Below are 15,879 nucleotides of genomic sequence, written 5' to 3'. Positions count from 1 at the left end.
AGTTTCATACTATTTGTGCAATTAATTACTCTTTGTATTTAAAAATATGTTATTCTCTCAAACTACCACTACTACAAATAGACTCTCTTGACAGTTTTAAACTATCAAGAATCATTATTCTTGACGGTTTTAAAACCGTCATTGAAGCCAGTGTCAAGACTGTCAAAGTTCTTGACGGTTGGTAAAACCATTAAGAATAGTAAATATTGACAGTTTTAAACTGTTAAGTATATAAATTTTCATGACAGTTTAAAACCGTAAAGAGTACAAATGTTAATGACAGTTTAGAACCGTCAAGAATATGAGTATTCATGAAAAAAAAATCGTTAAGAATATGAATATTTATGACATTTGATAACCGTCAAGGGTATGAGTTTTCATGACATTTAAAAACCGTCAAGAAAGTGATTGTTTATGACATTGAAAAACCGTTAAGAATGCACTTGTTTATGACATTTTAAAACCGTCAAGCATTTTTCAAATTTTTTTAAAAATTGTAATTCAATTATATTTTTGTTCCGATATTATGCTCCTACTGGTCTTGTATAGTGGTGCAATAGTTATTCCATAAATACATATAAATGACAATATTCATTAAATTTAGTTTCAAATCTCAAACATATATAAATAAAACCTTTCACCATATCATTTCCAAAACTTTACATACATGAATATTGCAGATCATTTATAAACCCAAAATAAATAATTCCATCAGATTGCCAAGAATTCAACTCAACATTCTCTAATGAACTAACATAACCCACCAATAAACAATATGGTAGTGTTTTTAATTGTACCCATAAACTCCACCCACCTCCATATGAACAATTCAAAAAATTCATCTATATTATCTATATACATAAAATTTTAGAATGACAACCACAAAAAATAATTTTCCTACTTTAGAATCACAAATAAGTCGCAATCATATGTACAAACCCAGAAAGTCAGCTAACTCAACCTGCATCTCGTCTAACTCGGTCTGTGAGTATGATCTTTGTGTATCAACCTATAAACATGCAAAATAAATGAATTAGCTCACAATCCAAACAAACCAATTAATCAACCTACTTTAGAATTGTAAAAGGGTAAATCCTTGTATTACTGGAGGATAATGATAGAACTTCGACAAGGTCACTTAACATAATTGTCAACTTATCTCAGAGATTAGTGTCACTTAAATATGTGTGTTAATATGTATCGGAGTGCCATGGTGTGTTAACACGTGTATGTAAATATGTTCCATGTAAAAGACATATTACTCAAATCAAAGTGTTCATAATTCGTAAATAATATTTAAAAGAACAAAAGTGGTAGTTAAATCACACAATTTATAACATAGAACAAATTGAAGAAGACGCAGAAGGGAGAGTAGGGAATAAAGAAAACTGAGTTGATTTTTGGGTATCTTCTGTTTACAACTATATTGCTTTTGCAGTCATCAAGGAGCTCAAAAAAGGGGCACAAGCTAAAACAAGTAAAAGAACATCTAAATGTAGTAAGAATGAAAATTTTCATGAAAAATTGTTTTCAACAAACTCTAACCTCTGTGCGTGGAATCAAAATATTTCTAGGAAAAGGTAATCAAAACTAAAATGGCATGATACAGGGATTAGTATGATGCACCTAAACACCTGCCCACCAATCAATTACCCAAACAAGCTCCAACCACAAAAGTTCAACCACAGAAAAGCAAACAGAAAAGCAAGAGACCATCAAAAGAGGGACACACGTTACTTGAATCTTAACAATTTCAAAGAATGTAAGAATTTTGCTACTTCCAGCACCTCCATAACAATATATTAACTCTATACATTTAGAATCAAAATGGAAGGAAGTGAATCGTATCTTTGTTGTGGAATTCGATAGCATGGAGAGAATGATGATACATATAGAACTTACAGTCATCACAGGCGACCATGAATAGTATAAAATATCTACACATATTCAGAGTGAAGGAAAATAATATTGGTCAGTCTTTGCTGCTCAAGCGATAGCTAAGCTCTTAGACAAAAACCCAACATATCACAAATAACCTCGTACAAAAAATTAACATGAGTAGAATATAATTCACAACTCAAACATGCATGAGCGACAAACAGTGGCACAATGCTTAGAAACATTTAGAAAAGGAAGAAGAAACAAAAACTTGGCTTCAAATAAACTTGCATTTCGCATCCTCTATTTCCAATTCATGAGCTAAAATAAGTATCACCAACAGTAGAGTCAATCTACAAGAAGTAGATAAAATCACGATAATACAGTGGGGTCTCACGAACATGCACAGGTCAGTACAACATGAAAGGAAGCAAGATTAAAGCAATATACAATTTTCTAAATGGTCTATATTCGAAGAGTAATAACAGAAGAGCAATATATATACTATATAACAATTCATAAGTATTGAGCAATCACAGTTATCAAATTGATATTAGGTATACAACTAAATATGAGTTTTTTCAACGATATAAGAAAGTAAGTGAAATTTACAAGTGGCGAAGATGTTGCAGGGTGCCCAATTTAGGAGGAATTCGTCTAATGAAATAATTTTGTTGTAGGTGTAGATATCGAAGCTCTAGAAGACTAGCAAGTTCTCTTAGAATTTCTCCCTTTAAATTATTAAAGCTCAAATATCTACAGAAAATTTTATATACATAGTTCCTCTAAGGTATCATAGTTCATCGTATTTCCTATATGCATCATACAAAACAAATGTACAAAGTTGTGGGAGGTGGCTTAAATAATAATAAGCCATTGGACGAACTTTAACTTCTCTGAAGGAGTGACATTCTAGAAATTTTATGAAACTTTATATGAAGGTCAAAAGCAACTACCTACATATGATTACAATTTATGAAAACCAGAATATTCACCATCACTCTATAAAACTATTAATCTAGATCAACAGTTCATACAAATTGCATCAACTTTGGAGCCAATTACTAAAATCCAGTAACATTTGCACATAATTGTTATCTTTTCTAAACAAAGACAGGTTCAAAAATTTTAGAGAAAAAATGAAAAGAATTCCATTCTTGGATGACAGAATAATCATAAAAAGATTGTATTCTCATAAACATAGAAGATACACTTAAACTATTGATCATTAAAAAATGATTACCTAAATCTTTCCTAGCTTGTTCAGATTTTCCTTATTCTTGGAGCCTCATGAATTGCTCGTGAGCCTTTTGTTTCTCTATCTCTTCCTTGGTAAAAAGAATAAATACAAGTTCCTAAACTGCAAGAAAAGCATCCCTAAATCTATATAATGGCATATTTGTTTCTAGAATAATAATCATAGAAATTAAATAAATGTTGAATATATGTTAAAGAAAACGATATAGTACTTATAACAACCATTCACGCCTTGAAAGTTTAGTTGTTTTTTCGATCTGTAACATGAAGTGAAATTACACACATCAATTGTATATCAATGTTTGAATTGTAAAACTGTGTGCAAGGATGAATATTAGCTTACATCAATATCTCTAGCTTCAAGGTTTTTGGCTTGATCAAGTTAGGATTTTCAATCTCAATAATACACATTTATCTTCCAATAATGATTGCTTAGCTAGCTAGTCTAACACTAGCAGGAACCTTTGCAGACATACACATATGCTTGAAGAAACGCTACAAAAGGACGAAGTTTTGAAGTAAGAGAAATGGTATAGAACATATAAACCTTTGTAACACACTTCAATTAAATTAAAATAAATAAATATTTAAAAGTCCAACTTAAAGAGAAACTTAACTTTTAAGAAAAATCCCAAATAAATATACATGATGACTTGCCCAAAATAATCGCCAAAGTTGATTGGTGTTAGGCTTGTCACTAGTAACATAAGCACTTGCTGTCATCAATTCTAATCACAACTTTGCTCAAAATTCAGCAGCTAATGCATACATTTCCTAAGTAGAATATAGAACGACAGAGCTTCAAGATACCATAGTAAAGTGCATAAAAGAATGATAATTAATCACATTTGTAAAGAAAAAGAGATAGCAAGCGTTGGAATCATTGGATTCCTATCTAACAGAGAAGACGGTCAGGTTAACTTCATGTAATAGTTATATTTCATTTTCATAATACAAAAATTTAGGCGCGTGTTAAATAGAAAAAATTGAGTTTAACTTCTCCTTACCAAAATTAGGGGAACCAATACACTATACCATCATCTCAGCTTCCAACGGTGCTTCCACAATGTCAAATTCAGCTCCTCGGTAGCTAAGTGTGCGACACAAATACATACCCCTAGAAGTTAAAAGAAATATCTCGGTCAGCAAACTTTTTGAACTAGAAATAAACTTCAATTGATTTATAGGAAGGAAGAAAAGTGTCCCAAGATTCGAAATCTCCAAAACGAGCGAAAGAAGACCAACAAGTTTGTTATATTGCGTTGCAGACAGAAGGCAATGAAGTAATAGAAAAATATTCTGATACTAACAGGTCGCTCTAAACAAGAAAAGATAATTCCTCCAATTGCAGTAGAAACAATAACCACTACCAAGTTTGAGATAAATTTGCAAGAATGGGATAAATGGAGCATGAAATATATCTAAACAACTTTACCATAAAATTTTGAGTGCAGCAAATTCAATATGAGAAAGATAAAATATAATCTCAAATCTACTTGAAGATCTAGATACTTTGACTTCTTGTTTGGCATCACAAATACATTGTTCTACTCGGCTAAAGAACTGAGATTTTCGGTGAAGACACTTGAAGATTTCTGTCTTCTTCTTTTCGAACGGTGGTTTAGACTCGTACAGTGGACAACGGACAGCGAAAATGCAAGGGACGACTACTTTTCGAACGACAGATGATATTGGGTTTTCAAGCGGGAAGAACGATTTTTTGGGTGCTTCGATTTTGCGAACGAGAAGACGCGTGGAAGAAGGGAAGCGGGCGATGATGTTGATTTTCGAAGGGAATTAAGAGGAAAGTTAGGGATTTTTCGACCTTGAAGTTTGACGATTTTGCAGAAGAAGGAAAGACATGTTTTTTTTTTTAATAATCCTTTTAACGTCAAGGAAAAGTGCGTTATTTGACGTTTTTTAAAAGTCAAGAATTTCGGAAAATGACTCTCCTCCGCCTTTTTAAAAATTCTTGACGTTTTAAAACGTCAAGAATTTAATTGATATTTCTTGACGTTTTTAAAACGTCAAGGAAAAACACATATTACTTGACGTTTAAAAAACGTCAAGAATGTCAAATTTATAAATATTCTTGACGTTTTAAAAACGTCAAGGAAAAATGCATATTACTTGACGTTTCAAAACCGTCAAGAAAGCTGAAAATTGACTACTCTCCGCCCTTTCATTAAAATTCTTGACGGTTTTTCTTTTAAATCACCCATTTCTTGACGTTCTTTTTAAAAACCATCAAGAAATTAAAATTGCAACCGTTAAGAAAAACTCTTTTACTAGTAGTGTACTTCTATCAGAGTTCACATAGTTAAAATAAAACTAAAATAATAGTTTTCATGGGATAATCAAAAGGAGTTTTCACAAATTTATTCCACAATTAGTGTATTATATAATGAATGAAGAAAGGGTTGAGAAGACCACGTCAAACTCTCGTCCTTTCTTAATCTCCTTTTGCAAATTAAAATGCATCATTTTTATATTACATTATAATTATTATGTCTGAATAACCCAAACCTCTAATAGCACTCTTGCCGGCCTCAAATTTTGTTATCAATATGCATTTTCATAATTAAAGCTAAATATAAAAACTTTTGTTTGAGAAACAAAAACATTGTTATAAATTAAATTAGTAAGAAAAATAGATATGCATGGATGAAGATATTGATGTCGTAGGTTTTTAATAATATTGACATTGATATCAACATATTCGAAAACGAGTAGTTTAGGCCCTCTTATTCCTTATCTTCATAGCCACCCAACACTCCCAGGACTTTCGTTTTTGGACTTGGGACTTAATTGCATGGAAAAGTTATTAAAAACCAATGAATGCATTGTCAGTTATGTACTGATGAGACTTGGTCGGATGAACACCGATTGTCATTATGTTCTAACCCATGTTTGTCACAGTTTTGGAAATGATGTCGTTACAAAGACTGATTGGGGTAGAAATCACAGGATTTTTTGCATTAATTTCAGAATGAGGAAAAGAAAAAGAGTTTTGTTAACATCCTAATATGTATATATCTCAAATCCTAGTTAATAACAGGCATTTGAATTATATTCGTATATCATATTTCTTTACATCTTGAAGCTAAGGCTATACGATTAGACGACTCAAATAATAATCTCTTCGAAAGAAACTTATAGCAAACAAACAGAAGATTACCCACAAGAGAAACAAAGCAAAAGCCAAAACACAATAAACACATCGACAGCTAACTTAGAAACCATCGAACTATAATTGTCTGATAAGAAACAAAAAACTTCCAATACCTCCTTACTCCTCCATCTTCTTTTCTTCTCTAACAATACAAATTCTTCCATACTCCGCCGTTCCCGTCATTGCCGTTGCCGCCGCAGCAACCAAGGAGCTGCCACAGCTCATGGCAGTGAGTGTTTTCTTGTTCTTATTTGTTTCTCTTCTTTTTCCAGCAACATAAAAACCAAAACAAAACCCAACTGCGTAAATGATATCGTGGACGTGGAATTATTAATTAGAAGTAAGTTTGTGTCAATCTTCAATTAATTTAATGTAATGGGCAGGGGACAAAGTCGTCATCTCACGTTCCGAAATTCGGTAATTGGGATTCCGATGACGTGCCGTACACCATCTTTTTCGAAAACGCCCGTGAACTCCAAGCCGCCGGCGTCACTTTCGATCCCAACGATCCCGACACCTACCCGCCGGCCGTCTTCGCAAACCAAAATTCAATCCCAGCCGACCACCACCGTCATCACGATGGCGAAGACTCCCACCAGCGCCGCGAGATTGTAAACTCCGGATCGGAGAAATTGAGCAGTGAGAGAAGCGATTCGGATTACGCGCTTCTGAAGGCGAAACAGAGTGGGAGGAAGAAGAAAAATAGCAATGGAGCGGAAGGAATGAGTAGATTTTCTCCGACGACGGTAGACGGAAAGGGTAATCGGAACCCTAGGGTTCGGCGGAATAATGAGGGGGAAATGATGGCATCGGTGCCGAAATTTGGGAGCTGGGATGTGAGGGATCCGAAATCGGGAGATGGTTATACGGCGATATTCAATAAAGTGAAGATAGAGAAGCAAATTGGAGGTTCTAATAATCCTCAGACCGTTCCGCCATTGATGAATCAAACCAAGCAACCAATGACTCAAACTACTGTTGCTAAAACTTCTACTCAAGGATCCACTTCATTTGTTTCCAAGGTACCTCCTCTTTTTTCTTTTTCATGTTTCTATTAATTTAGGTTATGTTTCTTAATTATTTGGTCATTTCATGAAAACTTTACATCTTTGGTTTGTAAAATTTGTTAATTTTTTTTTTTAGAAAAAATATATATGAAATTTAAAAGCAAAACAAACAATAAGTTGTAAATTATGAAATGATTTTTAAAGTTTTGTTTTTAAATAGTGAAATAATTATTTTGTTTATTTATGCAGATATGCTGTTGTTTAGGTCCAAATTAGTGAAGCACATCATCACTGCTCCAAGAATAGACTCAAAACGATGCATCCATATTGCTGATTTTTCCACTTTTATAAAATCTAATCTATATCCCTTCTTCTTGTATTTTGATTAAATATCAATAATAATTATACTTAGCTTAAATTATAAATAAAAATTATTATTATAAATCGCATATTTACCAAATGTATAATTTCTTTAGTTCATTAGTCTACTCATTTTGAATTTAGATTCTATAATTAAAAAAAAAAAAAAGTTGAAATTAGTCCTTGTGATTTGATAGAATCCGATCCTAAGTAATGAAGATTTTATCAAACTTTACAAATTGAGGGTGCGTTTCGATTACATTTTCAAGTGATTAAATTAAAAACATAAGTTGTTTTGTAAAAAAAAAAAAAACATGTATTTGGCAACCACCTAAAACAGATTTTGAAAAATTAAATATATAAAATAATATGGTTTAGGATAAACACTTACAACCAACTTTTAGAAAAATAAATTTTGTGTGGTTAATGGTTATGCTTTTGCACTTCGTTGAAGCTAAGCATCGTAGTAGGAAAACCTGCAAAATAGAAGCACTTTAACAAAATGGCTGAGTCACGAATCTCGCTCTCTTTAAGACGTTTCGTGACTATGCTCGAATGTGCAAACAGATTAGAAGTGTCTCATCCTCCCATGATAAAACACCGTCTAATTTGTCAATAGAAACTGCACTGGAATTAACCGGTATACCAACACTCGCTAGATACTTAGTTGCTCGAAAAACAAAATTAGAACAAAATAGGAGAATACAAAATTTAGAGAGAATAATTTTTTTATTCAATTTTTATAATCAAAATGAAAACCAAGATGAGATATATATATAGTAGAGGAGGTATGTAGCAGTTCAACAGAAATGTAATGGTTTAACGAAAATGTAATAGTCGTAATGGTTGAAATGTTAGAAACGCTTGTAACGGTAAAAAAAAATTCATCGACAATCCCCCACTTGAAAATTTTTTACTAATCAGTCCCCTACTTGAAAATTTTTAAAAACATTTTCATCTTACAGTATCTATCTGTGTAATACTGTGCTTGAGCAAAGGTGTTTACAACTTGAACCTTTATGTAGTGACAATGATTTAGAATATTGTAAAGTAACCCTTAGTTTTGAAATTTACCTCTAGCAACATTGCACACACAGTATTATTTGAATGAAGTTATAAATGGTTGTGCTTTAAGGACTTGCACGTATATCCTAGTTTAGTGTATGCTTTAGAGAATTTGTCTAAAATTCCATAGGAAATGACCCTCACTTTAACATCCACAAAGGTGAATCTTGATGGAAAACAATAGACATGCACTGCGAAACTATGAATCAATTTTACCCTAATTACAACTAAATTATTTAGTTATTAACATGCATTAAGTACCCCAATTAAACTACATTAGGGTTGAAGAAAACCATGCCTTCGTAGCTTCTCATTCCTTATAATCTCCTTAAGAACTCAAATTGTGGACCACCATTAGTGTTGACCTGCTATTCTCCGAACTTAGAATTGGGTTGTGGGACCTGAAAGGTGAATGAATGAAGGAGAGAGATGAAAATTGGATTAGGGTTAGGAGAACTTAGGTAATTTTTTTTTTCCTTTTTTGTTTTAATTTCAAAAAAATAAAATTTGTCAAAAAGTCTTTTACAATTTGGAAACTAGCCTTTAAATAGGCAAAAGAATTAGCCTTTAGACAAGTCTTTTAAACGGAAGCCTGTCAGGATAATTCTGTTTGAACAGAAATTCATAGTTAGCTCAGGATTAAGATTAAGTTATCTAGGTCATCAATAATCGAAATGGTCAGTTTTATACAGTCAATAATGTTATATACTCAAACTTGATCTACGTTTATGTTTCTACATAAAGTTCAAGTTTACACTAGATAGCCTTGAGACCTTAGTTTATTGGATCCAAGATTATAGTATATTCTATTTTCACTAATAAGTCCTTAATAATCACTTTATTGAATAAAATATAACTGTAAACTACAAACTACGCATTTTATGACATAAATTCCAATAAATTTATTGAGAGTAATCTTGTAGCTAGGTGCCTTACTTGACATCAAGTGGAGAATTCATTAAGAGTTAAGTTCATCGTTTTCATTCACTTTAGGATATTATGCTAATCACTCAATCATAAGAATGGAACTCTTAGGTATCTTAGCATGATTCTCTTCATATCACTTGTGATCAGTTATTACCTATTGAACTTGTTTCTTAGAATCTCCAGTCTTTCAAGTTGGATTTGCCTCACAAGTGATTTAGTTTTCTATAGGCTTGAGTCTCATTCTATCTAAGGTTTTGAAAACCTTCTCTCTAGCTAGTCCTTTCATCAAAGGATCGGCCAAGTTATCATCAGTCCGTAAATGATCCACTATTACTGCACCAGTAGTGAGAAACCCTTTAATGCTACTGTGTTTATGACATATATGTCGTTTCTTGCCGATGTAATAACGGTTTTGAACTTTTTGCGATAGCTGCAGTACTATCACAATGGATCAGTATGGCTAGTACTGGTCTTTCCCATGTGGGAATCTCTGATAGCAAACTTTGAAGCCAGTTTGCTTCTTCACTAGCAATAATCAGTGTTATCATTTCTAACTTCATCGTTGACTATGCTAAAATAGTCTATTTCTTTGGATTTTCAAGCAACAATCCCTTCGCTATATTGAAAATATAGCCACTTGTAGCCTTTGAGTCATCCAAGAGAAAGTTCCAGTCAACATCATTGTAACCTTCTAGGACAGTAGAAACTTTTGATAATGTAATCCTAGGTTCTAGGTTTTCTTAAGGTATCTCATTACTCTTTCTACAGCAGTCTAGTGTTCTAAACTAGGTATGCTAGTAAACCTACATAGTAACCCGACAACATAAGTTATATCTAGTCTAGTGTAGTCAACATCATATCTCAGACTGCCTATGATGCTCTAATACTTAGATCAATTAACATTGTTATCAGTGTTCTTAAACAATTACTTAACATTAGGATCATATGGTGTATAGACTGGTTTACTATCAAAGTAGTTGTATTTCTTTAGAATCTTATATATGAAATGGGATTGATACAAAGAAATTCCCTTTTCAGTTATAGTAATTTTGATACTTAGAATTACATTAGCTTCTCCTAAGTCTTTCACGTCAAAATTTGCACTCAACATTAACTTTACATCATTTATGACGTGCAAGTTTGATCCAAAGATTAACATGTCATCTACATATATGTAATGTATAAGTCATTATTCTCAAACTTATAGTAGATGCATTTATCACTCTCATTTACTTTGAACCTTTTAGACACTAATAGATTATCAAACTTTTCATACGTCATTGCGTAGGAGCTTGTTTTAGGTCATAGAGGGATTTATATAGCTTACAGACTTTAGATTCTTAACCATGAACTATGGAACCTTTAATTCAAGTTGTTCCATATATATTTTTTCTTCTAAATCACCATTTAGGAATGCAGTCTTTGTTGGGTTTTATATCCTAAAACTTGTAGAAAATAAATGTAATCCATTAATGATCGTTATTAATAAAGTGTTATTATTATAATTTCAATAAGTGTTATTGATTATATTATTAGTTTTGTCTTAATAGCCTAAATCTAATAAACCAACATCCTGAGCTGTTTGATGAGTCTTGAATGGTATGTGCGTAGAGACATATAGAGATCAATGTTCGAGATACAACTTAAAAGATCTATAGTATAGGGATAAGTCTAGGTACCTTATCCTGGTAACACTGGATATGACTCACTTTGTATCAATACAAATACAATAATTCAACATGTTCATGTTGGTGCATGCGAGTAAGGGTATCCTATGCAATGGGTTTACATAAGACTACATTACAATATAGTAACCACTCGATGTAACTCCGTTAACTAGTTAGGTTTCTATTTTATTAGGATGACATAGGTAACTTAGTTTTAATCCTAAGTGTATTATGAATTCTTGTTCGTGAGGGATTGTCCTTTGATTTTTACAGGTAAGAGTGGTTAGATTGTCGACTTAATATGCTTATCATTTTGGGAACAACACCGAGTAGGGAGCTGAAAACATAATTGCATGCACAAGATGGAAGTCACTCCTTCCTGACTTTAGGGTAAGTAAATAAGTATTCCCTTAAATGGTGTTTTCAGGACTTGAACAAAGGGTCATATCCTCTTTATGGCACGAAAAGGGTTTCTGTTTAGTGGTTGGACCATATACAGGTTGTTCATTAGAGGAGCAGGGGTAAAATGGTAATTTGACCTGGCTGGTGAAGGATTAACTTACTGTTATTGGTCTATATATGTGGACACATAAATATATTTATAGTGAGAAGAGTTCAGCTATGAGTCTTAAGTAGAGTGTATACACAGTTAACGAATATTTATTGATGTGGTTAATGATTTTAGCCAATGAATTTCATATCGTTGTAGCTTTGGATCTGTATTCATTGTAGCTTTGGATCTATAGGTCCACTAGATCCCATTCCTAGCTTGTAAAGGGTAATGAGATTTATTTGTATTGGTTATAATTTGAAATGTTCAAATTTACTTTAGGAATTAATATAATGTATGGTGATACATTATAATATAAAGTTTATATCTTAATTAACTTTATTATATAAATTTAATTTCAGATATGATTCAAAATTAATTTATGAGAGAATAAAATATTTGAATGAGTTCAAATATTGATATAATGTGAATTAGATTCATATTAAAACTATAGTTTAGAATTTAATGTGTATATGATATACATTAAAATTATATGTTACAAAAGGAATTTATATTTAAATATGATTCGGATTTAGATTAAATTAAATATAAATAGTTTAATTGGAGAATCAATTAATAGTTTTGTTTTATTTTGTTTAATTAAATAATTTTTTAATTAAATTAAAGTTATAGATTATGTGAAAGATATTCATTTAAATATGATTAAACAAAATATTAATTTAATTTAATTATTTATTTATTTATTTAATTTAATTTAACATAATTAATTAATTTCTTATTAATATTAATTTATTAAATTAATAGGGAACTTGGTGTCCCACGTTCCCATATTCTCTCAACTTCCCTTGAGGTTCTGCTTGTCTAGCTAGAATCTATTTCGATTGTCTCTTCGTCCTTTGAGGTTCTAGAAATCCTTGGTTTCTAGTAGGACTTCTCAGTTTTGATTTCATCTTTTTTGTCCTCAGCTTCTCCCCTTGGCCTTAACTTTGATAGACTCGACCTCAGCGTGAGCTGGTTGGCCTTGGCCTCGAGTCTAATTGCACCAATGGTTTGAGTCCATTGGTTTTTCTAGTTTTCCTATGCATGGCTTCATGTTGCTTTGATGGTTGAACAACCTCAGCTCATTTCCTGAATTTTTTTAATTACCTAAGGTCATCCTCTCCTTTGACTTTAGAACACGAGATTTTGTTTCTCCCACATCTTCAAGCAAATGGGTTTTTCCTTTGACAGGATCTCACACTAAATGGTTCCACCTGAATCGTTGTTGAAGGGTTTTTCTTATCTAGCTAGAATCTCAAGCAACTGAGTCAAATCAAGACAGTGTTTGATTTCTTGTCCTCCAGCAGGTAATGATGGTCTTGGTCTAAGTCACTTCCATCCATGTTTCTATTCTCGCCCCTCTTACTCATATTTTGTAAGGTATGCAGATTATTGGTAGAACACTTTCTTCCCCACAGACAAAGCTAACTATTGATTCCAAAATTTGGACAAGGGTTAGCACATCTAACCTTCATGTGACACCAACAGTGAATTTGTTTAAGAGGAGAAGAATGTGGCCTGCAAAAGAGAAAACATGTACACTTATGTGGTGCTTGCCACAGACACTTTGATGCCTATGTTAGAAAGTTAGAAAATGTAGAAATAAGAGAGAGTTTTAGAGTCTAACTCAGTTACCTCGTAGAAGTTATAATTATGTATTTATAAGAAAAGTTGACCTAGAGTATTTCCTAGGGTTTTCAAGTTGCCTAGTGATAATTAGATAACTAACCAAGCCATAAGGTGCACTTGGTTTCATGATTGACTAGGTCAACTATTTCTTAGGCTACTTTGGGTTGAGACATGTGTAAAACATGTATTGTTGGGCATTTGGCAATGGTAGACCTCAAGTTTGGTCTCAGCCTAGTGGCCCCTTTTTTTAGACCTACTTAGACTTTTAATTATTATTTTTGACTTGTATCATGCTTTTTCTTCATTTCATTATTTCTAAATATCAATCATACTTCTTAGTCCAAAATCACTCGTAATAGTTTAGAGACGATATTAAAGTCGAGTTTCTTATTTTCTTTCGAAAATGTTACAGTCAAAAGTTCATGGGGGAAGAATGCAAGCACACAAACCCTCATGTTGTTGATAAAGAAAAGAGCTCTTGGAAGCACAACTCTTTCTGTCTTTTCAAGGAGAAGTTGGATTTTTAAATTTATAGTTTAGTAGAGAAAACCACAAAGATTTGCTATAGTTTTTCGTTCAAGGCATTTTTGGAATGCAATTCACAACCTTTTAGATGAAGGAAGTATGCTTTGCCATAATTATAAAGGCTTTGCCTTCTTGGATGTATTAGAGTAAATCAAAGTTTGTGACATTTTTGTTATAAGTACTATTATAAATACTATTAAAACAGTTTTTGTAACTACTTGTAACTACTCTAGCAACTGTTGTACTCTTGGCTATTTATATTGCCCTTATTCATCATTAATAAATCAAGAAAGGGTTTATGTACTTTATGCTTTAATATGGTATCAATTGAAAATTAGCATTCCTGACATTCTTGAAAGACCACCACCATGGTTGAGACAGAACCCATTCTTCGACCTCCTTCTTATGAAATTCCAGAAAACTCATCCTCAACCACTAACCCAACACCCCCTTCCTTCATAGCAATGTATGAAAACCCATACTACCTTCATCATTCAGATAGTACAAACTTAGTATTGGTTTATGATCTTCTTACAGAATCCAATTATACCTCTTGGAACCAAGCATTCACCCTCGGCCTTACTATCAAGAACAAACTCTGCTTCATTGATGGTGTTAGGTTTTATGTCCTGAAACTCGTAGATAGTAAATATAATTAATTGATTGTCATTAATAAAGTGTTTTATTATTATAATTTCAATAAGTGTTATTGATTATATTATTAGTTTTGTCTCAATAACCTAAATCAAATAAACTAACATCCTAAGTTGTTTGATGAGTCTTGAACAGTATGTAGAGACATACGGGAATCAGTGTTCAAGATCAGCTTAAAAGGTCTATAGTATAGGGTTAAGGTTGGGTACCTTATCCTGTTAACACAATGGATACGACCCACTTTGTATTTGATACAAAACACATTGATCCAATGTGTTCATGTATGCGGCATGCGAGTGAGGGTATCCTATGCAATAAGTTTGCATCAGACCGGACCACGAAATAGTAATCACTAGATGTAACTCCGTTAACTAGTTGGATTTCTATTTCATTAGGATGACCTAGGTGACTTAGTCTTAATCGTGAGTGTATTATGAACTCTTGTTTGCGAGGGATTGTCTTTGATTTGTACGGGTGAGAGTGATCAAATTGCCGACTCAATCTGCTTATCATTTTAGGGACAAGACTGAGCGGAGAGCTGGGAACAAAATCACACAATATGGAATTCACTCTTTCCCACCTTTACGGTAAGTAGATAAGTGTTTCCTTAAATGGTGTCTCCGAGTTTTGAACAAAGGGTCCTACCCTCTTTATGACACGAGAGGGGTTTCTGTTTAGTGGTTGGACCATAAATAGGTTGTTCATTAGAGGAGCACTAATATTTAAGGACTAGAGGTAACCTAGAGATAAAACGATAATTTGACCCAGCTGATGTTACGAACACTTGTGAAGGACTAACTTACTGGTATTGGTCTATATCCGTGGACACAGAAATATATCTACAGTGAGAAGAGTTCAGCTGTGAGTCTTTAGTGGAGTGTACACACAGTTAACAAATATTGATTAATGTAGCTAATGAGTTCAGCTAATTAATCTCATATCGTTGCAACTTCTGATCTGTAGGTCCATTAGGTCCCCTTCCTAGCTCATAAAGAGTAATGAGATTTATTTATATTGGTTGTAATTTGAAATGTTCAAATTTACTTTGGGAATTAATATAATGTATATTGATACATTATAATATAAAGTTTATTAGACTTTATTATATAAATTTAATTTTAGATATGATTCAAAATTAAATTACGAGAGAATAAAATATTTGAATAAGTTCAAATATTAGTTTAATTT

The 15,879-nt window shown here is 32.5% G+C and overlaps 1 protein-coding gene and 2 long non-coding RNA genes across 10 annotated transcripts; 1 reads left to right on the top strand and 2 right to left on the bottom strand.

The window, feature by feature from the left end:
* Window positions 1-684: 684 nt before the first annotated feature.
* Window positions 685-5,023, bottom strand: LOC103498232 (uncharacterized). Of its 8 annotated transcripts, none has more exons than XR_001763869.2 (6): window positions 4,571-5,016; window positions 4,143-4,252; window positions 3,479-3,909; window positions 3,348-3,392; window positions 3,122-3,255; window positions 685-1,009 (listed from the first exon to the last, which is right to left on the bottom strand). It is a non-coding gene; the product is annotated as an uncharacterized LOC103498232 (long non-coding RNA). The 8 variants fall into 8 exon arrangements; XR_539572.3 differs by having other exon boundaries at window positions 3,122-3,238; XR_539574.3 differs by having other exon boundaries at window positions 3,358-3,392.
* A 1,145-nt stretch (window positions 5,024-6,168) lies between these two features.
* LOC127144471 (uncharacterized) lies at window positions 6,169-6,860 on the bottom strand. The gene is made up of 2 exons (XR_007816175.1): window positions 6,712-6,860; window positions 6,169-6,606 (listed from the first exon to the last, which is right to left on the bottom strand). It is a non-coding gene; the product is annotated as an uncharacterized LOC127144471 (long non-coding RNA).
* Window positions 6,403-7,745, top strand: LOC103498234 (RPM1-interacting protein 4-like). The gene is made up of 3 exons (XM_008460761.3): window positions 6,403-6,536; window positions 6,691-7,329; window positions 7,564-7,745. The coding sequence occupies exons 1-3, from the start codon at window positions 6,531-6,533 to the stop codon at window positions 7,588-7,590; spliced, it is 672 nt and encodes a 223-aa protein (XP_008458983.1). The 5' UTR covers window positions 6,403-6,530; the 3' UTR covers window positions 7,591-7,745.
* Window positions 7,746-15,879: the final 8,134 nt, after the last annotated feature.

Source organism: Cucumis melo, chromosome 12 (assembly GCF_025177605.1).
Source record: "Cucumis melo cultivar AY chromosome 12, USDA_Cmelo_AY_1.0, whole genome shotgun sequence".
Lineage (NCBI taxonomy): Eukaryota > Viridiplantae > Streptophyta > Magnoliopsida > Cucurbitales > Cucurbitaceae > Cucumis > Cucumis melo.
This window is presented reverse-complemented; position numbering and strand designations above follow the sequence as displayed.

Excerpts from the sequence above, each read along its gene's own strand:
- LOC103498234 (XM_008460761.3), top strand. Across the intron at positions 7,330-7,563 it reads CCACTTCATTTGTTTCCAAG|ATATGCTGTTGTTTAGGTCC; the intron begins GTACCTCCTCTT and ends TTATTTATGCAG.